The sequence below is a fragment of the Tupaia chinensis genome, unplaced genomic scaffold (assembly GCF_000334495.1).
Source record: "Tupaia chinensis unplaced genomic scaffold, TupChi_1.0 Scaffold000493_1, whole genome shotgun sequence".
Taxonomy (NCBI): Eukaryota; Metazoa; Chordata; class Mammalia; order Scandentia; family Tupaiidae; genus Tupaia; species Tupaia belangeri.
In genome coordinates this window covers 3,944,244-3,969,329 of record NW_006160005.1, presented here as the reverse complement: position 1 = coordinate 3,969,329, position 25,086 = coordinate 3,944,244, and the positions used below count along the sequence as shown (strand labels likewise).

Genomic DNA, 25,086 nt, shown 5'->3' with positions numbered 1-25,086 from the left:
CCCCTAAAAAAAAAAAAAAAAAAAAAAAAAAAAGAAAGAAAGGAAGAAACTCATGGGGAAATTCAGGAGATCTATGAATCAGAAAGCCAGGAAAGAAAAGTTGTCCCTTCAGGTACTTTCCTTTTTAAAAGAATTATTTATTTTGGACCAGCAGGTGGGATCAGGGTTAAGGTGCAGGACTCCTATGTGGTCTTCTACTATTCAAGTCCCAGACCTGGAGGCTTGAAACTCATGCCAGATACATGTGTGTGCATGCCCAAAATCCTGAGAGGAGAAAGGAGGAGAAGGGATTGTGGTGTGGCCATGCCCATGGAAGGGGATTTCTCGCTTTCTGTCTCTCTGGTGAGCGCACACACCTTAATAGCAAAAATCTCTCTCTCAGAAACAAAATACTTATTTATTTAATTTTATTATAATAATAATTATTATTATTAATTTGCTATAGGGCATGTGTGCTCGACAGAGAAAGAGAGAGAGGGAAAGTGAGAAAGCAAGCAATAGAAATTTATGACTTTTGAGTAAAACATTACTGTCTTTTTCTTTACTATGCTTTGTTTTCCCAATTTAAGGATTGTGCTTTCTTTTGAGTTATTGATAGGCTTAGCAATTTGTTAAAATTTTTTTTCTTCTTTTTTGTGTTTCTTTAAATGGAAACATAAACTTTTCTCCCTTCCTGACCCCTCTGGAATTGGAAATATTTGGGAGTTTTCTTATTTTTGTGGCAGAAGGGTTATTTGCATAAGTTCAGTAATCCCTGTTGCCTTGAATCAGAAATTAGAAATACTCATTATTGGACAGGGCTTTGACTGGAATGTCATATCTGAAGATTAAACGAGAAAATTATGGAACTAAGGTAAATCTCAAGTAAGCCAATGGAAGCGCTTGGAAAGATGGCTGGCACCCTGAACAGTTCTGCCTGGCAGAGAGGATTAGAGAATCTATATGAAAGAATTTGTACCATAAAATAACCTGGATTTTTCCAGTCCCACATTGTAATCAGTAGAGATTGCAAAAGAGCAGCTGCAACCAGAGGTTTATCTTGCGGAAGACTTTGAAGAAAGAAAAAGAGACTGATCATTGCTGGCAGATGGTATATCACAGAATACTGGGTAGGCAGGGCTGAATTGAGAAGGTTCCTGTGTGAATGGTGTGTTGGGTGTTTGCTTTTCAACAGTCTGAGGAGTTGATATGTAAATATTTTCTCAAAAATATTTAAAACCATACTGTCTCTGTTATAGAGTCACAAACAAAACAGTAACAAGTATGTTGATAATTATCTTTAAATTCAGTTTCCTGAAATTTTGAAAGTTGTTTATTAACTGTCAAGAACTCTGGAGTAAGAGCAATTTTTTTTTTATATGTAAAGCAAATGTTTGTGGGAAAATGTAAAAATGAATAAATGTTAAAAAAAAATCTGCAAAGGTGCTGACTGTAGATGGTGGAGGCCAACAGGGACCAATCCCCACAAAGGCAGCACCATATCTGGGCACTGCCCAAACATCTGACAGCACGTCTCCCTGCCTTAGCAGCTCTCTGTGTGGAACATGCCATGGAATTGTGGCAGCAGGGCCTGTCTGCCCACTATTGCTTGCTTCCTCCCTCACCCCCCCAGAGTTAGCAGGGACCATTCGCCTGGTCTAATAGACTGCAGGAAGGCCTCCAGGGGAGGGCCACTGCGGTGCCTCTAGTGGTTTAGCTCACTCACCGCTCCTCTGGCTTCTCCTTGTCCTCCAACACAGGTTTTTAATCCTCCCAGAACTGAAGAGAGGATGGAAGGAAGGAATGGGTCTGAGAGGAGACTTTCTGTGTCTTAGACAAAGTTCTAAGGAGATCTAGAGACACAGGATATGTTTCTTTCTTTTTTGGTCTTTATTGTGCCAACTCTTCTGAGAAGAATGTTGGGGGCTAGGGGATGCTAGGCAGTCTGTTCAGAAGGCAGGGAGGTTGGAACAGTGAAGGGATCCAGGAGAGCTGGCCTCCTGCCTCTGTGAAGAGCACACGCTGGAAAATCCCAAAGCCTCTTGTGGCCCAGTCTCTGTAGTCTCACAGTCACAACCATGTAACTGCTCTACACTCTTTTTTATTTTCACTCTCTAAGAGCATTTAAAGGAATCTCATTATGTCTTTTTAAAAAGATTTATTGATTTAATTTTATTTGTAGTTATAATAATAATTATTATTATTAATTTGCTATAGGGCATGTGTGCTCGACAGAGAAAGAGAGAGAGGGAAAGTGAGAAAGCAAGCCACCAAGTCTGGGATTTGAACCACAGATGGCCATGTGGGAATCCAGCACCTTAACCACACTGCACCACCTGCTGGTCCCAAGGCACTTTCTTTTTGTTAAAAAAATATTTCTTTTTAATGTTATTTATTAAGTAGATTTCATTTGAGTAACTCCTCCAGGGACTTTCTTAAACTTTTAGCATCTTAAACCTATTGATGCCCAGAGACTCCCCAGACTCAAAGGGCAGAATTAGGATAAACTGGGCTTGATTTATTTAATTGGTGAAACAGAAAGTATGTGGGGGAGGTAGGGAGCTCAGATTGTCAAGGCATGTTGGCTGGGTTAGAGTGGGAGCTGGCTTATAGGTCTCTGGGGAGTTCAAAGAATGCACTGGCCATTGCTAGCCTTCCTATCAGAAGACGGAGAGCAAGAAAGGCCTATAGTTTGAAGAAGGTGGGTCCGAAACAGAGCTGGGGAAAGGCTTCCTCTTGTGGGTAAACTTCAACTCTTATGTGTGATCCGAGAACTCTCCCCTCTAGTCTCTTAAGGGAAGGGTGGACTCAGGTCATACAGAACACAAACAAGAGGCTTGCCTGTTCTCTTCCTTCATCCCTCAGCTCCCTCTCTGTTCTTGGGATTCCACACCTGTCTTCTTAGGTATGGGGCAAAAGTATGAGACACAGTGGGTGTCTCTGAGGCCCTGGGGACAGACCCCAACCTTGTGGAAATCCAACTTACTTAGCCTCTTCAGAGACGAGTACTTGCTGGGGTTGGTCTTCACTGCAGACTCGTAGGATGGGGGCAGGTGGGCCAAGTTCTGGAATGAGCGGGAGAAGGAGAGGTCGTAGGGCTCTGTGGCCGATGTCAGGATATTGTTCATCCGTGGCTTCTCTGCAGTAAAAGGAGGGGCACATGAGTGAGGCTGGAGGCCGAGGCAAGCAAGAAGCGAGGTCCAGGCTCTCTTGATTTTGTCCCTTGTCCCTGACTAAAGTGCCAACTGCCTTTCTAGCCCGCTGTCCTAGGACACATGTGATGCAGGTGATTCAGTTTCCCTTGCGCTAAGCTCCAGTGTCAACAAGTCTGGGCAGGTGCTGTGTTAGTTGTCACTGGTTGTCATGACAGCTTCTTGCTCCATGAAAACCAGACTCAATCCTGAGACTTAAGAGTGGATCCCTTCTTCCAGTACATCACTGGGTGGCCTGATGAAAATTTAAGCCCGATGGAGCAGAGAGGTATTGCAACACCTGCTTTTAAAAAGTTCCTACCTTTTCCAGTATGTGTAGGCAAACCTGGTTCTCCAGCTCAGCAAAAAAAACCCTGGGTTTGCAGGGTCTGGAGTAACTTACCTTGGCTATATATGCTTAGATGAACTGGGCCTAGGACCCAGCTCTACTGAGGTTCCCACTCACACACCATTGTGATGTCATTCTACTACTTATATAGCCGTGTCCTCCTGGGCTTCCCCAAACTGCACACATGACAAGCCACTGTGAGGTACACAACCACTTTACTTTACATCAATTCCTTTCTCTGGAGCCCCTTTAGCCACCTCTAAGTTGATGGAAAAGAGAGTGTACTCAAAAGGCTTAGCACTTCATTCCCCGTTTCTCCCTCCCCTGAGATACAGCCTTGAGACTGTGAAAGCTGAAGAGAGGAAAAAGGATACTGTTCAATGCCACATCTGGGAAAAAGAATGGGGGAAGGGATAAAAGAAAAGGTACAAGGGAAATGAAGTGGCTAATGCGGACACAGTGCAGAGCGAGCTGGGCTCTGGGGCCAGACTGGGAATAACATGGGAGAGGGAAGTGGGACTGTAGAGGAGGCAGGGCTGGGTGAAGGGAGTGGTAGTGAAGATGAGGGGACAGCAAGGGATGGAGATCCTGGGAAGGGAGATGAGTATGCCCGGTGCTTGGCTAGCTGGCTGGAAGAGGAGCAGCCACAATGAGAAGTCAAGTGTTAGTTGGGGAAAACAGTGGTAGAGTCCCAGAAATGAGGTAGATAGGAGGCTACAGCCTGAGTGCATCATCCCTCCATCCTATTCAGTTTGAAGGCCAAAGTTCCAAGAAGAGGTAGACTCTAATTTTGGACAAAGGTATAGGACAGCAGTGTGGGGTCCCCCATGCCCCTTGGCAAAGAGAGTGCTAAACCATGGAAAGCAGGGATTCTGTGGACCATGGGAGAGAAAGAAACTCTCCTCACACTTGTCAAGGGAAGTTCCAAGCACAGGAACTCCTGGCTTCTCTGTCCTTTTCTGCCTACATTTTCACTCCCAACACTGGGGATCAAGCCAGGGGAACTCAGCCAACGAGCTGGTGTTCACGCCAGCTCAGTACATATGTGAGGGGGTGAGGGATGCTCTACATCCCTGAGAGATCAGAACATGCTGTGCAGAAGAGCCTCCCTGGCATGGATCAGGACTAATGCCAGGAAGGGGGGCAGGCAGGAGGCTGGGAGTGCTGTTCCCAAAGCTGGGTGATAACCACTCATCTCTCAGCTCTTGCGTCTTCACATGTGGTAATGCTAGCGAAGGACGACCTTTCCCTGCCTGTTGGCATCACACTCCCACCAAAGAGCCTCAATCAGCTTGTCTAGTTCCAAATGCAATGTTTCTGGCTACTGTTGTCCTCCTGAGCCAAGACCGGCTTGCTCTTGCCCTCTTTCTCCACCGTAACTGGCCTGCCCCTTGCTCAATGCCCTTTCTCCTGTGGAAATGCCCTCTTTGCCTCTTCCTCCATTCCATTCTCCCTTCATACAGGGCTCTTCACTATAATAGTGTCAATACCTTTTCAGCCCACAGTGACATCTGCTCTTTTGAGCCTATATTGCTCTTCTAGTTGATTCCACCCAGTTGAGTATCTGAATGATCTCTGATCATTTGACTTGGGCTGGTATTGCTGAGCTCCAAAGATTGTAATCACCTTGACAGAAATCTTGATTTCTAATTTTTTTGATTCCTTCATAGTGCTTGGCCCCCGAGTAAGGATCCCAATAATGACCTTTGGTTAATCAAGTAGACATAGGCCCCTCCCCTTTTAATAGTCATTCTGTCAGCTCCTGGGAAAAGTGCAACATCCAAGCAAGGAATGGAGATACAACTGTGAGCTGCAGAGACTGGGTCTCATCTATTCTCACCCCCTTGCACCAGTTGGACGAGGAAAAACAGACAAAGGAGGAGGAAAGAATGACCCCTCCTTTTGTATTCAGGGGTCTCTGCTTGGTTTGCTCTTTCTGGGAAAACTCAGCTCGATAGTGACTGAGCATGTAGGAGCTCTCCTCAGTTGCCTCTCCTGGCTCCTCTTCCTGTGGCTGCTTCGTCACCATGGGCATCCCCCAGGCTCCCTGCCTCTGCCTTCTGCCTTTCTCCTTTTGTATTCTCACACAGAGTGCCTGGCTTCTAGTACTGTGTCTAAAGCTTACACCTTCACCTTCCAAACTTCATTTCTGCATTCTTGACTGTCGGTTAAATGGTTTCTCTTGCATATCCTATGGTCATATCAAACTCTGGCTGTCCAAATCCAAACTAGGTATAATAACCCATCTCTTGTACACATTGGCTGTTTTCCTGATACTTTGGATTGTGCTAATACTCACCCACCTTCGTTCTTCTAATCAACTTTGGCTCACCAATTTACACAGAATTGGCTCTCATCGGCCATATTCAGCTCATAAGGAAGCGTTCCCAGTTCTTTCTTCAAAATGTTTCATATCTCAACCCTCCTTTCTGTCCCCACTGTCATCATCACCACTGGCATCAGCCTCTTTTCACTGAGCTCTCCAATTTCACCCAGTTCTAATTTTTCTTAGACCCCACAGCCTGACACATCTGATTATACTGTGCTTTCATTACACATTTCCACCAGGAGAACAGCACTGGCAGAGTGCATCAAAATATTCCACTCCTCTACTTTTTATTAAAGTTAATTTTTTAAAAATATTTGCCAGAGGGTATATGCACTTAATAGAGATAGAAGAGAGAGGAAGAAAGCACCCTTCTCCCCTATGGGGTGTGGTCATGTTGTAATCCCTTCTCCTCCATTTCTCCATTCTGTTGAGATTTTGAGCATACATGCACCCAGTGTGTTTTTCAAGCTGCCAGGGCTAGGCCTTGAACCATGCAGTTGGCCATGTGGACTCTAGCTCTATTAACCACTAGGTCATAGGGCAGGCTTTTAAAGTTAATTTTCAAATTTTTATTTCTTTCATGATAGAATCAGGGAGAGAAGGCAGAGAAAGAGAGAGACACCCAACAGGGTCTTCATGCTATAATCTACCCCAGCTTCAGTCAGTTAAGATCACGTGCACACACACATGCCCAGTGTGCATAAGGAGACTTCAGGATGCAAACTCAGGACCTTCCCATGTGGGTGCATGCAGCACCATGGAGTGCTGTGTTACTGCTGCACCATGGCTACAACTCTCCTCCTACTTATAATGTCCCTCATCTTCAATGTTGAGGCACAGTGTGATCTGACATGCTGGGTTGTAGAATTTATCTTTGCTTAGAGTTTTTCTCTCACTAACACTTTAATGATGTTTTCACTCTTTTGCAGCAAAGAGACAAGAATGATAGTTCACAATTTACATGGCTGTCTTATGTTCTATCCAGTTTTGAGCAGGTACCAAAAATAGTTTTCCTCTGCAGCTCCCAGTGTGGAATTGTGATATGGTGGGAGGATGTTAAAAGTGAAGAAGGAAACATGGTTTTGCAACCCTTTGGCACTACCCTAATGTTCCTCTACTCGGTAGCTTGCAGCCTCTTCCCCTGCCAAGAATCAAAAGGCCATATCAGTTTTGAGTTTCATCAAATCTTTGTTAGTTTGGGATGATCAAGCTAGCTTCATGTCATTCATAAATGATACCACGAGTAGCTTTGGGCAAAGGGGAGTGTCACACTCTGCTGTGGACATACGACATTTATCACAGCCAGATGTAATGTAGATGGCAAGTAGACATGGGTTAAGAAAAGGTCCAGCTTCTTGGGAAACTCAGTGGTGTGGTGGTCAAGGTGGCTTTGTGGATCCCACAAAGCCCACCACACAGTTCGAGTCTGACTCTGTAGCTTGAAAAACATGCTGGGCATGTGTTTGTGTGTGTGAGTGTATCTGTGTGTGTTCCAACACCCCCAAGGGGAGAATGGAGTAGAAGGGATTGTGGCTTGGCCATTACCATGGAGGTGCTTTCTCACTTCCACTCTCTCTGTCTCTCTCTGGTGCACATGCCCTATTGGAAACTAAAAGAAAGAAAGAAAAGGAGAAAAGGAGAGAGAGAGAGGAGAGAGAGAGAGAGAGAGAGAGAGAGAGAGAGAGAGAAAAGAAGAAAGAAAGAAAGAGAGAGAAAGGGAGAGAAAAAAAAAAGGGTCTTGCTTCTTCCTATTCTGTTTATGACATAAGATCACCCTTGATGTCTGAGATATAAACACCAAGGTCACAGTAGTCTAAAAGTGAGAGTGAAGCACTGTGGCCCTGAAGGAGGTCAGGGTATGGGCCCTTACATTTCTCTAGCTTCAGTGAGTTAAGGTCATATGTCTGATGGCCTGAAAATCAAAGTCGTTAGAACAGAGCCACTTGAAATGAGGATGGAGTGAATGCCAAGTGCTCTCAATCATCTCTCACCACTGGAGGGATCAATGCCGAGTGCTCTCAATCATCTCTCACCACTGGAGGGATCTGGGTAGCACTGCTTAAATGGTTATAGTGATAAACCTCAAAATAGTTATACTATCATAGAAAGTCATAGAAAAGACACTTTTAAAGAAGAGTTCAGGCAATCCACTGTCTCTTATAGCGCTCTATAACAGTACCTCTCTTTACCTCTAATGTGCTTTTCTAGCTTTTTGGAAGGACTTCTAAGAAAGGCAGGTGACAGTGCATTAAGCCCAGAGAACTTTCCCCTGGTATTTTCTGTCTCCTTCTGCATCAAGTCTTCCTTTATCACCATGGTGACCCACCTACTCAAGACCTTCCCTGGATCTAGCTGACCAGTCATGGAGGCTTTGTTGGGGTAGGAGTGGGTGTAGGAGGAGAAGAATGGAGACCAGGGAACATTTAGCAAGTCTGAGGACATGAGGAAGGAATTGGGCAGGGGAAGTAGATTCTTGTGTGCGTGTGTGTGTGTGTGTGTGTGTGTGTGTGTGTGCATGTGTGTGTGTCTGGCAAGAGAAATGGTAGGGCATGGTTAGCCAAGAAGAGGATGCCCCAAGCTAAAGAGCTTACATCTTATGAGACTATGATGTATCCTCAGTTCTTTCGACAAAGGTGACTGGGTGCATCCTGAGATGTAGCAAGCAGACATGAACTGTCTGCTGCCTGGGAATAGGAGTTCTGGATCCCTAGGCTGTTATGTCTTTAAATGACACAGCTATATAAATATACATATACATATATATATATATATATTTAATTGCCAGAAGTTACACATACTCACATACTCACATACTTACCAGAGAGAGCCAGAGAGGAGGTGGTGGGAGCTAAGAAAATACCCCTAATAAGGTATAGTCACACCACAATCCTTTCTCCTCCATTTCTCCAACCTGTCAGGATTTGGGCACACACACATACATTCCTGGTTTGTTTTTTAAACCACCAGAGTGGGATTTGACCTGTAATCAGACATGTGGGATCCATTCCTTAACCACTATGCCATGAGGCTGGCTCAATAGCTGGACATTTCAAAAGCGTTTCCTTTAATTAATGATTAAAGAAGCACACATCAGTTGAACAAACTAATCTATTAACAGAGTCATAGTTGACAAAGCCTGAAGTTCAAGGAATTGGGGAGTTCTACAATTACTTGAGTGAAAATTTGCCTTCTGCTAAAGTGCACTTCAACATTGTATTACTGCCCCAACTCAACACTTTTAAAACGTTTACATACAGAGAGAGAAAGAGAGAGAGAGAGAGAGAGAGAGAGAGACCCAATATGGTCCCCATGTCTCAATCCACTCCCTGTCTCAGCCACCCAGTATTATCATGGGCATGTATGTGAGTGCTTGGTGTATCTTTTTTTTCTCTCTCTCTCTTTTATTTTATTTTATTTATTTTTAAAAATTTTTTTGGAGAGGTTTTCGCTATAGGGCGCGTGCGCTCGCCAGACAGACAGAGAGAGACATAGAGACAGAAAGCGAGAAATCACCCCCCAGGGGGGATGGTCATGCCACAATCCCTTCTCCTCTATTCTCCTCTCGCGATCTTGGGCATGCATGCACGCACACGCGCCTGGCGTGAGTTCTAAGCCACCGGGTCCAGGACACGAACCGCGGTCGACTATGTGCGAGTCCAGCAACATAGCCATTATGCTAACTGCTGGTTCCCAGTGCTTGGTGTATCTTCAGATGTACAAACCCATGACCTTCCATGTCGGTCTGGCAACACAGAATATTGTGTTACCACTATACCACTGTCCAGTCCTTCAATTCAATATTCAATTCTAGTTTTTTGTTGGCATATACACCTAATTCCAGCTAAAACAAAAGGAAGAGAAAGTAAGGTCTTTGCCTTCGTTTACCGAAACGATGAATGACAGCTTTGCCATCTTTGCAGGGCTAGAATTTTCTTCCATGTCCTTAAATCCTGTTATAGAAAACATTTTTCCTACCCTCAGCATCATACTTTCTGTCTACTCATTCTCTAGCTCCTTCATTATATCATTTTTCTATTCCCTAAACATTGGGGCTCCATATGACTCAGATACCTTTGTAGCAATATCCATTCTACTCCAAAACTCTCCCCTCTTGTCCAGATTGACAGTTTCCAACCTGCACCTCTAGCCTGAGGTCCACCTAATCTGTAAGGTTAGATTTTAAAGTATTTATGGACATCACCTTGAAATTCCTCCCTTACCCTAAACCTTTAAGTCCCAAAGTGAGCTCTTGATTTAGTTTCCAGTGGTGACGCATCTGCCATGAGCTACTAGTCTATGGGCTTGGAACATGAAACCTGTCTTCTTCACCATTTCCCTCCTTTTGTCTTTATAACCGGTGAGTCCCAAAGTCCTCTTCCTATAGCCATCCTCTAAATCCAGGCCTATAACGTATCTGTCAAGATTCCTCTTACTTCTACTGCCTGGCCATTCCTAAGACAAATCATCCAGTAAACTCCTATGAGACAAAATTTCCCAAACCAGTGCTGGTCCTAGTGGTTAAAGGAGCCAGATCCCACATGGCTGACCACACAGTTTGAATTCCCCCACTTATGCATGCATGCCCTAAATCCTGACAGGATTGAAAAATGAAGAGGAAGAGATTGAGGCACAACCACATCCCCTTGGGAGGTGCCTTCTCCCTCTCCCTCTGTCTCTCTCTAGTGGTCACATACACTCTCTGGCAAAAAGAGTTTAAAAGAATTTTCCCAAACCACCAATGGAATCAGCACATCATCCCTTTGGTTAGAATGGACTGTTTAAATAGTCAAGAACACCACCCAATGAGGGTGTGGGTTTGATGAGTAGGCCAGCATTTTGCACATGAAGACAGATTAAAGTTATAGCCAGGGAGGGAACTATTTGTCATACGTTGAATCCTTTCTTTTTCTTTTCTTTCTTTCTTCCTTCCTTTTTTTTTTTTAAGGTTTTTGGCATAGGTCACATGCCCTCACTGGAGAGAGACAGGGAGAAGGAAAGTGAGAAATCACCTTCCAGGGAGGATGATCATTCTACAGTCTTCTCCTCCAGTATCCTCTCAGGATTTTGGGCACGCGCGCACGCACACACACACACACACACACACACACACGTGTGTCTGCAAGGGACAATCCAGGAAGGGAGATAAAAAATATTTTTCCTCTGCTTCTCATCTAGAGGTAAAGAGAAAACTATTTTATTGTCTTGTTGTTTGGCTGGTTTATTTGGTGGTTGGTTTTTAGCAATATGGCAGCATCACAGAGACAATTTCAAGAAGTGAGACGACCCATCTTAAGCAGTGAAGAGTGGCAGTTAGTGAAAAACGCTTCTTGCCTTTCATCTCAGAGTCTATGTGTCACTAGGAAAGGGTTATGGATAATTCAGATTCAGTGAATGATTTCTTGTAACCAGAGGTCAGGGGGTGGCACAACTGGATTTACGTGGGAAGGTTCTGGGTTTGTGTCCAATGATCTCCCTGTGTATATCACCATACACATGTGTGGCCATGATTCAGGCTGGCTAGACTGGGAGTAGAAGGTGGTATGAAAACCCTGTTGAGGGTGCTTGTCTCTCGCTTTGTCTCTCTCTCATGGGTGAAATTTAAAAACCTAAAAACAGGCAGACCCTTAAATTTCTTAAAACCAAATTGTGCTCCCTGCCCTGTGCTAAACACTTTCATATGCATTCTTTTTAAAAAAACATAATAATTCTCACAGTGGTCTTTATTTGAATGGAGAGTATAATAGAGTAGAATGAATATATGATATTTTCCAACCACTGTAGAAAATTCTTTAAATACCTTAATTGAAATCTTTCATATATTTTTTTTCTTACACAAACAGAAATCACAAACAGAACAAATTTAGAAACTTGTAAATAAGTACAGCAGTTTTCTTTTGGTTGAATCTCGCTTAAAATGTTTTAAAATGTTTTCCTAACATTTGATATTTTTTTCCAACCTACCTTGCCACGTAGGAGAAAAATTTCAAATTGAGTATAAAGATTAAAATTAAAACTTCCCTAAAATAACTACTGTGACATTTTGTTGTATTTCCTTTTATCTCCCACCATTCATAAATGACTCTGTGCGTCCTTACGTATGCATGCATACACATACATTTAAAAAAGATCGCAATGAATAATTTTGTGTATATGTCACTTTGTACACAGACTACAGTTTTTTTCTTCTTTAAATAAAACACTGGAATTTGATCCCCATACTTGTATAAAATAATGGTATGATACTTTACTGCAGCATTTTTATAGAGGCAAACATGGGGAGACAACATTCATATTTACCTGTATATATATATACACACAAATAAAAATATGTAGTTTCCCATGAGCATGCTCCATATACTACCTTAATCTGTTCATACTCAATAAATAGCATATTTGAATATATTTTATGTTCTGAAATATTTTTCAAAATATATGGTTTCACAATGGTTTTTCTGTAGCATAGTTTATATTTCTTGCTATATGATTTATGCATAATTTATTTAAGCACAATGTATTTAAGTATTCCCCTATTTTTTATATTTAGATTATTTAAAAGTGTAATAGTGTTATACCTAACCACATTGAACACAAATCTTTGGTCATGGCTCATTTTCTTAGGCCAATACATAAAAGCAACATTTCTAGATCAACGCACTGACAACTGCCTGGTGACAGATTTCCTAATATTGAAATCATTCATCTATTCCTGGGAAATACCCAATTTGATCCTAGCACCTTCTTTCATTAACTCTCTGGGTTCTGTTTGCTTATAATTAATTCATGGTTAAGAGAGCCAGATCTCGCATGGCTTACTGTGCCATTTGAATCCCATCCCCAGTGGGTGCTTGTGCATGTGTACAGGTGTGTATATATGCATATATATGAATTAAGTATATATAAAGTATATAGTATTTATATTACACATATATATTTATGTACATGTATCTATTCAGACGCATACATTTGTATTTACTCATTGCAGTATTGTTTAGATGTGTGCATACACATATATGTAAGGACATGCATACATATATATATATGTATACACACACACACAAGCATATATTTATATATGTTTATGGAGTGAGAGAGGGCAAGGACACACAAATTTGTTTTTTTGTGTGTGTGTATGTGTGTTACCATAGTCAAGTTTTTGTAGCAAGATAATGATCTGGGGGCCAACGGGAGGTGCAGTGGTAACAAAATGCTCTGTGATGCAGAACCCACATGGAATGGTCCTGGTCTCATGTCCTGAGGCCTCCCTGAGCAAGCTCAGCATTTGCATGCCCATGATCCAGGCTGGCTGAGGCTGGCCGTGAATAACAGAGTCGAGACTTTGTTGGAAGTACCTCTCCTTCTCATTCTGTTTGTGTCTCTCAGAAGAAATACATAAATAAGCATTTAAAAATATCTAGGACCAACCAGTGGTATGGTGGTTAAGGCACTGAATCTCACATGGGTGACTATGTTCGAGTCCTAGACCCAATGGCTTGAAAAATCAGTTACATGTGTGCATGCCCCATATCCAAGGAGAAAGGATTGTGGTGTGGCCATTTTCTCTGGGGGTGCTTTCTCCCTTTGGCAAGTACACATGCCCTATAGTAAATTAATTAATTAAATATGTATCTCTATCTCTCTATATATATACACACACACAACCACCTACCCACACGCATGCACACACACACACACACACAAACACACACACACACACATGATTCTGTAAAGCTAAGTGAATAGCTTTCCATCTTCCTATATTCCTTTTTTTTTTTGAGAGGTTTTTGCTATAGGGCGTGTGCGCTCACCAGACAGACAGAGAGAGATACAGAGAGAGAAAGCAAGAAATCACCCCCCAGAGAGGATGGCCACACCGCAATCCCTCCTCCTCCATTCTCCTCTCGGGATCTTCGGCACGCACGCACACGCGCCCGGCGTGAGTTTTAAGCCACCGGGTCCGGGACTTGAACCACGGTTGACTATGTGGGAGTCCAGCGACATAGCCATTACGCTAACTGATGGTCCCCTTACTGTATTCCTTGAAGCTATTAATATGGCATGTGAAATATCTGTTCTTTGGATGTTTGAAGGAATGCAAGAAGAAAAATATCTGGTGTCTTTTGGGAGAACCTTTTATTAGCATAGTACTAAAGGCTTGGCTTGTGTTATTTCATTGACCAGACAACAACTTTGGGTAGCAGATGTTGTTATTATTGTGTATTTAGAGGTAAGAAAACTGAGGTTTGGAGAGATTGGACTATTTTGCCCAATGCTACATAGCTAGCAGGTGAAGCTAGGTTTCATACCACGCAGGCTGCTGTTATAGCCCACATTTTTTTGTTTTGTTTTTGTTATTGGGTGTGTGCTCCCATCAGAGAGAGACAGAAAGGTAGAGAGAGAGGGAAAAGGAGAAATCAGCCCCCCTAAGGGGGTTGGCCATGCCACGATTCTCTCTCCTCCATCTCATGATTTTGGGCATAGACACATACATGCTCAGCATGTTTTCCAAACCACTGGTCCAGGACTCAAACCACACAGACAGCCATGTGAGACCCAGGGACCTCAATCTATGCCACCTGCTGGCCCACAGCTCACATTCTTAATTGTTATGTATTACTTCCTCATATTTGGCATCATGATCCTTGCACATCGATTCATGTAAGCTTTCTATTCACAAATCTAATTTGTAATTTCTATTTTTCATGAAAAAATCCTCTGGATATTTTAAACTTGATTAGCTAAAACTATTACACTCTCAAAAAAAAATCCACATATGAAACTATATCCCTTTCTTGTTCTTTTTTTCCTTAAGTTTATTTTGTTTCTCTCATGAGAAACAGAGAGAGAAAGAGAAGCACTCCCAATAGGATCTCATGCCATGATCCTCACTCCAGACTTTGCCAGCCAGCCAGGATCATCCAACCCTGGCCTTCCATATGGCCTCCTGCATTGCAGGGTGTTGCACTATGGCAGCACCTCCAGGCTGGGACCCTTTTCTTCTTTTTAGCTTTCTGTGTCAGTATTTTCTGGATCAGTAATTTGTTTATATTATTATTCTTTTGCAAAGAATGGCCTCTTTTTAAAAATTTATTTATTTTGTTAATGAGAGAGCATGCGTATACACGTGAGAGAAAGGAAAAAGAAAAAGGCTTTTTTTTAAAAAAAAAAAAACAAAAAACAAAAAACTTTTGCTATAGAGCATGTGTGCTCACTAGAGAAACAGAAACGGAAAACAAGAAATCACCCCTCTAGGGGATGACCATGCTGCAATCCCTTCTCCTCCATTCTCTTCTCAGGATTTTGGGCACACATGCACACATGCCCAGTATGAGTGTTTAGGCTCTGGGTCCAGCACTTGAACTGTGGTCAACTTTGTGGGAGTCCAGTAACGGACATAACCATTATGCCATCTGCTGGTCCCTAAAACAAGCACTCTTGACAGGGTCTTATCATGTCACTATCCCTTTCCCCTAGCCCTCCAGCTTGTCAAGATCTTGGGTATATGCACATCTAGGGTATTTTTTTTTTTTTGAGATGTTTTGCTATAGTGTGCGTGTGGTTGCCAGAAAGACAGAGAGAGAGAGAGAGAAATCACCCCCCGCCCCCAGAGAGGATGGTCATGCTACAATCCCTTCTCTATTCTCCTCTCAGGATCTTGGGCATGCACACACACGCGCCTGTCATGAGTTTTAAGCCACCGGGTCCGGGACTCAAAATGGGATCGAGTACATGGGAATCCAGCGACATAGCCATTACGCTAACTGCTGGTCCACACACCTGGGGTATTGTCAAGTTGACTCGGGATTTGAACCCATTGTAGACCATATGACTTCCAGTTCAGAATACCTGTGGCACTGGGCTGGGCCCAAGAAATACCTCTTATACATACTAGTTCTGTAATTTTTAAGAATCTCAACTCATCATTTTATGCTTTGGAATGTGTTAACTTGCACCTCGTTTTCTGTGTTTGGTGTGTTATTGTTCTTTAATTTCTCGGTTTGACTCTTCAGTCCATTTATGTCCACTCATTTCCGTTAATAACGTAAGGTCTTTAGCTATTGATTTACCTCTGGCACTGTCCCATGAGCATCAGTGCACGGTGTTCTCCTTGCAGCTATCCTACATGATCTATAATTGCAGCTCTGATTTCCTCTTTGACCCTAGAGTTATTTAGTAGAGGGTTGTTAAATTTCGAGGTGTTTGGGTTTGTTGGTTTGAACTTTGACCATTAATTTTGTGTTTTAGTGTGCTATGGTCAAAGAACAGAGCCTGTCCAAGCTCTGCTTTTTGGAACTTGCTGAGATTTCCTTTGTGGGCTATCATATGTAATCAAGTTTTATAAATGTTTTATGAGTACTTCGAGAAAAAGTATATTTTCTTTTTGTAGAGTACAAAATTGACATATATCTATTAAATCAGACACGTGAAATGTATTATTTAGTTCGTCTATGTCCTAACTCATTCTTTGCCTACTTAATCTGTCAAAGACTGAGGGAGGTGTGTTAAGGTCTCCCCTATTCTTGTTTGCCTGTCATTTTCACTTGGTATATGTTACAGAATTGGTTTTATATATTCCCTAGGTACATTATTCAGCACAGAAAGGCTCACGATACTTTGCCTTCTTTGCAAATGACGCCCTTGTCAACATTAAGTAACCCTTCCTATCCTATTTAATACTTCTTTTTTTTTGCCTTTAAGTCCACTTGGTCTTGATATTTATATTGCCAACCCAGTGTCCTTTTTGTTTGCCTTTGCCTGATAAACTTTGCCTATCCTTTTATAGCTAACCTTTCTGTGTCATGTTGTTTTATGCTTGTCTCTTGATGAGTGTATATGTCAAGCGTCTTCAAAAAGTTTATAGAAAGTGCATATTACGGAAAAACTCTGCATGGATTTTAAAAATTTACTTTTTTAAATTGCCAGATGGTGCATGTGCCAGAGAGAGGGGGAGAAAGACAAAGACAGCACCTCTCATTGGGGTGTGTTCACGCTGTAATCCTTTTTCCTCCATTTTCCAATCCATCAGGATTTGGGGCATGTGCATATGCCTGGCACGTTTTTCAAGCCACTAGACTGCAATTTGATATTTGGCCATGCAGGATCCAGCTTCTCTAAGTACTGCACTACCAGGCTGGCTCTCAGTTGCTTTTCACCAAAATAAACTTGTACTTTAATTCTACTGATCAAAAATTTTTTGAAGTTCCATCACACATGCATACTAACATATATATTCAACCTACCTGATGTGCATTGGTACTTTCTGGATTGTCCTGATAGCTACGCACGATCCCTCCTGCTCATAAACTGCCCTGCCTTCTGCTGAAGTACCTCCCCTTTCCTGCTATGATTGTAGAATACTGTCCTGTTTCCCTCCAGATAGTCCCGACTCCAAATGGCATGGCTGATTTGACCAGATTTGAGTACCCAACTCGACCCTGGCCAATGAGAGTTCCTGCTCCAGAAATGAGGAGTCATTAGAAATTAGGAATAATTATAAGAAAGGGGAGTGGTCTCTCTGTACGGTTGGGTCTATGCCACTTACTCTAGATAGCTACGGGTAGTCACGTGGGTTTGGAAGGGAGAACACCAGTCTTTTCTTTTTAGTTTTGACATTTTTTTTTTTTTGAGAGGTTTTCGCTATAGGGCGTGTGCGCTCGCCAGACAGACAGAGAGAGACATAGAGACAGAAAGCGAGAAATCAGCCCCCAGGGGGGAATGGTCACGCCACAATCCCTTCTCCTCCATTCTCCTCTCGGGATCTTGGGCACGCACGCACACGCGCCCGGCGTGAGTTCTAAGTCACCGGGTCCGGGACGCGAACCACGGTTGAGTATGTGGGAGTCCAGCGACAGAGCCATTACGCTAACTGCTGGTTCCCGAGAACACCAGTCTTTAGAGACCATGGCATATTGTATTTTCCAAAAATGGCCACAGTTATATTGATAGTGCCACATATTTTCCCAGGACCTTGCCATCCCCCATTAGATAGAGTTTATTGGAACTAGAGGGTCTCTGTGACTGCTTCAGTGCATAGAAAGCAGTAGCAGTAAAGGTGCGTGACTTTTAAAGCTAGATTGCACAAATGACATTGCTTTCACCTGGCCCTCTCTCTCTCCCTATACTCCACCTTGGATCACAGCCCACCATGCTGTAAGGAAGTCCAGGTAACAATAAGGGGCTACGTGTGGGGCTAAAAGCCCAAGCTAAGGTCTCAGTCAAGAGCCAGCATCCACCGCCAGACTTAAGAGTAGGGCTTCAGATCATTCTAGCCCCTGGCCTTCTAGGTGCCCTAGTTACAATCTGATGGAACACAGGTAATCTATCCCTCCTGAACCTTACCAAACCACAGAGTTATAAGCAAAATAAATATAGTTTCTAGTGTATCATCTTTTAAAATAGAAAATTTTGGAGACCAGCAGTTGGCGTAATGGCTGTCACTGGACTCCCATGTAATCAACTGTGATTCGAATCCCAGGCCTGGTGGCTTAAACATGCCGGGTATGTGTGTGCGTGCATGCCCAAGATCCTGAGAGAATGGAGGAGAAGGGATTGTGGCGTGGCCACCCCCCTAGGGGCTGATTTCTTGCTTTCTGTCTCTCTGTCTCTCTCTGTCTTTCTAGCAAGTGCATGCACCCTATAGCAAAAACCTCTCCAAAAAAATTTTATTTTTGTTTTGAAATAGTTGTAGATTTGCATGCAACTATAATAAATAATAAAGAAAGATTGTGTGTATTCTTTAACTAGCTTTGCAACTCTGTCATATCATATCATATCATATCATATCATTTTACCAAGAGAATGGTAAAAGAGTAATTCTCAAGAAATTCACTTGGTTTACAAAGTGAACATTTCAAGCTAAATAATGCGATTGAATGTATAAAAAAAAGTAAATAAATAGATAAAATTAATAAAAAAAGAAAATGAAATACAAAATAAAAAAAAAGAAATTCAGTTGGTAAAAGATTAATTCTCTAGAAATTCACCCACATTGTTTTATAGATAAACTGTTTATTACTTTTTATTGCTGGGTAATAAATTACTCATGGTATGGATATACCACAGTGTATTTAACCATCCTTTGGGCCACATGTTGTTCACAGTTTTTTAGGATATCATAAATAGAGCTGCTATAAACATTTACATGCAGTTTTGTGTCAACAGAAGTCTTCATTTATCTGGTATAAATACCTATGAGTGCAGTTATCAGGTGGAGTTGGATGTTTAAGTTTTCAAGAATCTGCCAAACTGTTTCCAAGAATGGTCATACAGGGATCAACAGTTGACATTATAGCTACGTTGCTAAACTCCCATGTAGTTGACTGCAGTTTGTGTCCCGGACCCGGTGGCTTAAAACTCACACCGGGCGCGTGTGTGTGCGTGCCCAAGATCCCGAGAGGAGAATGGAGGAGAAGGGATTGAGGCATGTTCATCCCCTCTGGGGGGTGATTTCTTGCTTTCTATCTCTCTGGCAAGTGCACGTGCGCCCTCTAGCAAAAAACCTCTCAAGAAAAAAAAAAAAAAGGCCATACATTCCCTTCAGAAATAAATGAGTGATCCAGTTTCTCTACATCTTTGCCAGCATGTGGTATTGCCACTATTTTATATTTTAACTGGATAATTTTGCAGGATATAGAATTCTTGGCTGGTAGCTTTTCTCATAGCACTCTGAATAGGTCTTCCTCACTGCCTCTGGCTGTTAAGGTTATGGACAAGAAGTCAAGTAGTAGTTGTATTGCTACTCCTTTCTATGTGAGGAGAGGGCAGGTGTCAACCAATGCTCCAAATATGGGGATTTCCTTTCTACCACAGGAGCATAGTTACCAGTACTCACAGCCTGACCCCTGACCTTCCGGCCCTGGAACCCTTGTCCTGCCAATATTGGGAGAGGAGAGGGGAGAAAGCAAGAATATCTAGAGCTTCATAAACCATAAACTCACTATCCTTGGGCAAGAATATCTAGAGCTTCATAAACCATAAACTCACTATTCTTACCTAAAGATCAGCAGTTTTTCCAGCATAAATTATTCTCAGGTTGTTATATACATTTGGTCAATTTTCAGAGCACTGAAATAGTTGTTCTTATAAATTCTTTTCAGTTTTATGGTTGCTTTGGGGGAGAGAATTTGCTAATCTTCTCCCCAGAGCATGGGTAGCTTAACCCAGTTCTTAGAATACCCTCTGCTATGGTTTGAAGGTGCCTCTCCATCCCTCTGCCAATTCATGTGTTGAGATTTGGTTGTGATGGGGCTGAGAACTTAAGCTGACTATGGTGCTGAACAATGGGGCCTTTGGAAGGTAATTAAGATTAAGGTCATCAGAGTGAGGCCCTCATGATTGAATCCTGGTGGGCTTATACAAAAGAGAATGAGACAGAGACATGGAGACGCGGACACACGTCCCCTTGCTCTGTTATTGCCCCCCCCTTGAGGCTCTACCAATAGGAAGGCCCTCTCCGAATGTGGCCCCTTGACCTTGGACCTCCAAACTGTGAGCTAAATAAACCTCATTTCCTTAAAAATTACCCACACTTGTATTTCTGTTATTACCAGTATAATAGACTAAAACACTCTTCCTGATCATTCTCCAGTACCCTGCAGACCTCAGTGCTCAGCCAAAGAGATGTTGGAGGGAGGTGGGAAGCCAGGGAAGCCTGGCCGGGTCCTTCATCCTTGAGCAGCTTACAGATTTTCTCAAATATTTTGGTGTCAGTGAAATCCCAGATACATTTTAGGCCAAATGTTTTGTATCCAGGAAGAATGTGATACATGTCCAGGTTTTAAACATTTCCACACTTTAATAGTTATAATGTTAGCTGGGAAGAGTCATTTGTTATTGAAGATAACTTCTACCAGGGCATAATAGGCTCCGAAGTTCCTTAAGATAAAAAGAACTACTTGTCTCAAACTGATACATTTTCAGAAATTTTAAAAAAGGAGCAGGGGAGAGGAGGAGGAGGAGAAGGATAGGGAGAAGGTGAAGAAGGATAAGATTTCCTATGGGGCTTTTCTCAGGGCTTACCATGAGGGCAGATTCAGCGGCTATCTCTACCTCTCCCAGGTGGGACTCAACAATGATTCCATGTAAACATGAACTCATGTTCATGTCCAACTCATGCTCATACTCATTATTGCCGTAAAGGGTACCTCCAGGACATTGTTTCCCAAACTGACTCCAAAGAACCCTGTGGGCTCTTTGGAGGTACTTTAAGAGACGCTGTTTAAAAGATACTAACTCATGAATAAAATGCCAAGATTTCTCACCCAGAGCAGCTTGGTTTCTATTTGTCTTTTGAACTGGGCATTTACCTATGATTTCATTTGAAGGAACATTTCCATGGGCAATAAGTTTAAGATCTTTTGGTTAAGTTCAGCCATTGAATTTTATAGGTGAGAGAAGAGACTCAGAAAAGTGAAGTGACCTGCCCAAGATCACAAAGTTGGCAGCAAAGACAGAACTGGGTCTTTGGCTTCATTTCAGAAGCATCATTGTCTGAAAGGTTGCATGGTAGTTAGTCTCTCTTGTGCACCATCGCTGAGGTACCACAGGCTGTGAACCACTTTGCAAGCTGCCTTTGGCTGTCGGTGTCTATCTGGGTTCCATGACATGCTTACTGTGAACTCTGGGAGAATGTGGTGTGGTTCTGAGTCCGGTAGGTTTGGAGTCTGCGTACTACATCTGCTTTCTTGGCTATTCATCATGGGCATTAAAGGCTCTGAGAAATCCAGTCATAAATCATCTATTTTATTAGCTGTTTAATCATGGGGCATTTTTTTTTTAATTTTTTTTTTTAAATAAAGACAGAATCTCACTATGTTTAGATACTTCTGCCTCAGGCTCCCAGTTGGGACTATAGAACAGGCCACCATGCCTGTTTCGTTTTTAAGACAGGGTCTTGCTATGTTGCCCAGGTCAACCTTGAGCTCGAGATCCTCCTGCCTCGGCCTCCTTGATTTGCTGGGATTACAGGCATGTGGCACTGTGCCTGGCCTTCGGATTGGACTGGGAATTACCTAGGACTGCTATGTGGTCCCAGCCTGCAGAGCACAGACTTTTGGCAGTATGTAATACCACTGGGCCTATGGGGCATTTTTTTTTTCAACTAAAACAGTTAAGGTACAGGCACAAAAAATACACATCCATTTGGGTATTTGGGGAAGATGTTAACAAAGGACTCTATTCAAAGGTGTGAGTAAGATATAGGGAACTTGTGAAGGATGGTCCATTACCTAGGATTAGTAAGAGAGGAGGAAACTTTATGCAAATGGGTCTGAGTAATGAAGGAAGAAAGAGGATTCTGGAACCTAAAGTAGGCAGTACTGAGGGGTCCTCTCGTCGCTGGCTGACAGGCACACCCAGACTCCATGAACATAAAGGCAGGCAGCTCAGGAGCTAAGTACCCCAATGTCATTCTCCTCTACTCCTCCACTCTCAGGTATTCTCCACTTATAAAATTCAGCCACTGTGGAAAGCAATAAGGAAGTATCTCCAAAATCTACAGATGAAACTACCGTATGACTCAGTAATACCAATCCTGGATGTTTACCAAGAGGATAGGAAAATACTCAGTAGGAAAGACACTTGCACATCCATGTTCGTTGCAGCATTATTCACAATTGATAAGGCATGGAATCAACCTAACTGTATGAGAATGGAGGACTGGACTGGAAAAAGGGTGGCACTCATACACAATGAAATACTACTCAGCCATAAAAAAGAGAGCTCCTGATATTTGATATAAAGTCAGTGAATAGAGAAGATTTAATGCTAAGTGAAGCAAGGCAGACTATGAAAGGCAGACGTTGCATATTCCACTCAAAATATGCCAAATGTCTGCACTTTATGGCAGAAATGGAAAGACTGGAAGATATAATAGCAAGGACAGCAAGTGAAGACAGCAGAGACTGTATAGGAGTGGGTGGAGAGTCGAGGGTGGGGAAGAGGCGCTCAGGAAAACATTTAACAGACACAGCAATGGAAAGTTCTCTGTTGAAGATGGTGTATGTGTTCTTATCTTTGACTTGATCAATATGTAACACATATATACTTTGAAAAAAACATATTGTACACTGGTAAGATGTACTATGATTACATTAAAAGGGAGGGAACCACCTAATGGTCATAAGAACAAGGGAACCTAGCGAAACTATCCATGAAGGCCAGCATCTGGGAGCACAGATTAGGATGGGGGTTAATGTGGAGGCTCAAACGGAATAATAGCAGTGCAGTAGAGACTTACTAACTTGTTCAACTGGATCTCCTCCAGTGTGCTTCAGAGAATTCCTGTTGCAGCCAAGCTACAAGAAGGGACTGGAACAACTCCATGGTAAACGGGACATAATAGACTGTCCCTTAAAGATGGTTTCTCCCTTTTGCTAACTGACCTTGCCTTATTGTTTAACTTGTAACAGAAAACCCTAATCCTGGCTTTGCTGGGTTTTCACTGAAGAGGACAGGTGCATGCTAGTCTTCAGGGCCAGATGACCACAATTGTTAAGAGTAACTTTGGTGCCATTAAGTCTCCAAGTCATCAAGAAAGTACCTGACTGCTTTGCAGAAGAACACAGTCTCCCTCCCTTCCTGCTTCTCTTGTCTTTTCTTGTCCTTTAAAACCTCCACTCCCAGCAAGTGACTTTGGAGCTTGTCTTTGAACATTAGTTTATCATCTTCCCAGGACACTGGTTTTCTGAATAAGCACCTTTCCTTTCCACCAACACTGATCTCTCGAGTACTGGTTTTCGAGGGACAAGTAACTGAACTTGGGTTCAGTCGCCAGGCTGGAACTGAAGTTGGTCTGATTATACTGCAGGCATTTGAAGATATGGTATTCTAACAATGCTTAGAGGTTTGAGGTATGTCGGAAGCAAGGTGTTAGTGTGGAAGGGAGAGAAGCAGAATTTAGGCTACACTAAGAACAGGAAGGCCAACAGTGCCCTGATTTTGCCCTGGGCTCTTTTCTGCTGGGATGTGTATACGGTCTGTTAAATCTAGCATCCTGTCTCTCCTGAACTTATCAACTGATCATATCTCCACTCTCTCAATTACCGGCCTCCTGTCTTCTTCCCCCTTGAGTAAGTGCTGGGTGCTGGCACCATGCCCAGCAGGGCCATCAGCCTTCCTGATGCGTCAAGTGGGATAACATAGCGATTAATTAGCGCTCAGGACTTGTCAATCGATGTGCTGACAAGACCATAAAGTGACAAAACTATCTCCATCTGAGCTTCAAGATGCATGGAGGGAACCCTCTACCCACTGAGAGCACACAGACCACCAGTAGTGGTGAACAGGTCTCTTAGAACCCAGATGTCCCCCTTGCCACTGCGCCAAAGCTCACGGAGCTGACGGAGTTTCCTCATATCAGTACCAGATTGCACTGCTAAGCAAAGTGGCCAGTTATCCTTGTGGACCAAACATACAGGGTGCATAAGTGTGCATGCATGCGTTTATAGATCATGTTTCCTTATGTGTATATTTAGTGCAGAGAAGGGGCGAAAGAGGGGTGGGGGGATTGGGTGTCTGGCATGCTTAGTGATAATTCAGACAGATGCAGCAGAAGTGATTTCTGTTTAGAGAGTCACAGGAAAGCTGAGGGTACAAATTCAACCCAAAGGCAGAAACAATGACTGGATCAATGGAATCCTGAGAGCAGAAATCAAAGAGGTGGTATCCATATGGCTTATACACTCGCAAGCCTGAGCCTCGTATTCCTGTGCTAACCTTGGAATTTCTTCCCTTCCTCCATTTTGGCCTCTCTGGGTCCACCATGCACAAAGATGAGTCTTTCTCAAATGCTCTCCATATTAGCTTGGAGCCTGCATGTATTACAAACTACCGCTAGGTTAAAGTTTAGATACCTAATGCCAAAAACGGCCTAAGAATCATAGAGCAACTCCTTAAAGAGATTCTGGGCCCTCCTCTCACCCAGCGAATTGTGATTTTGGAGGTCTGAAACAGGCCCCAGGAATTAGCATTTTTAAAAGTATCCCAGGTGGGACTAGCAGATGGCAAAATGGTTATATCACTGCTCTCCCACGTAGTTGACATGATTTAAGTCCCAGACCTGGTGGCTTAAAATTCATGTCAAGTGCGTGTACATGCATACTGAAAACCCTGAGAGGAGAATGGAGAAGGGATTGTGTTGTGGCCATCCCCTCTGGGGGCGGGGGGTGGGGGTGGGGCAGTGATTTCTTGCTTTCTGTCTCTCTGGCGAGTGCAAACATCCCATAACAAAAATCTCTCTTAAA

The 25,086-nt window shown here is 42.8% G+C and overlaps 1 protein-coding gene across 1 annotated transcript in view; it reads right to left on the bottom strand.

The window, feature by feature from the left end:
• Positions 1-25,086, bottom strand: part of SHISA6 (shisa family member 6) — a 380,723-nt gene that overhangs the window by 2,579 nt on the left and 353,058 nt on the right. The window contains exon 6 of the mRNA XM_027774921.1: positions 2,966-3,118. Within this exon, the coding sequence (XP_027630722.1) occupies positions 2,966-3,118 (153 nt within the window). The remainder of the gene's footprint in view (positions 1-2,965; positions 3,119-25,086) is intronic.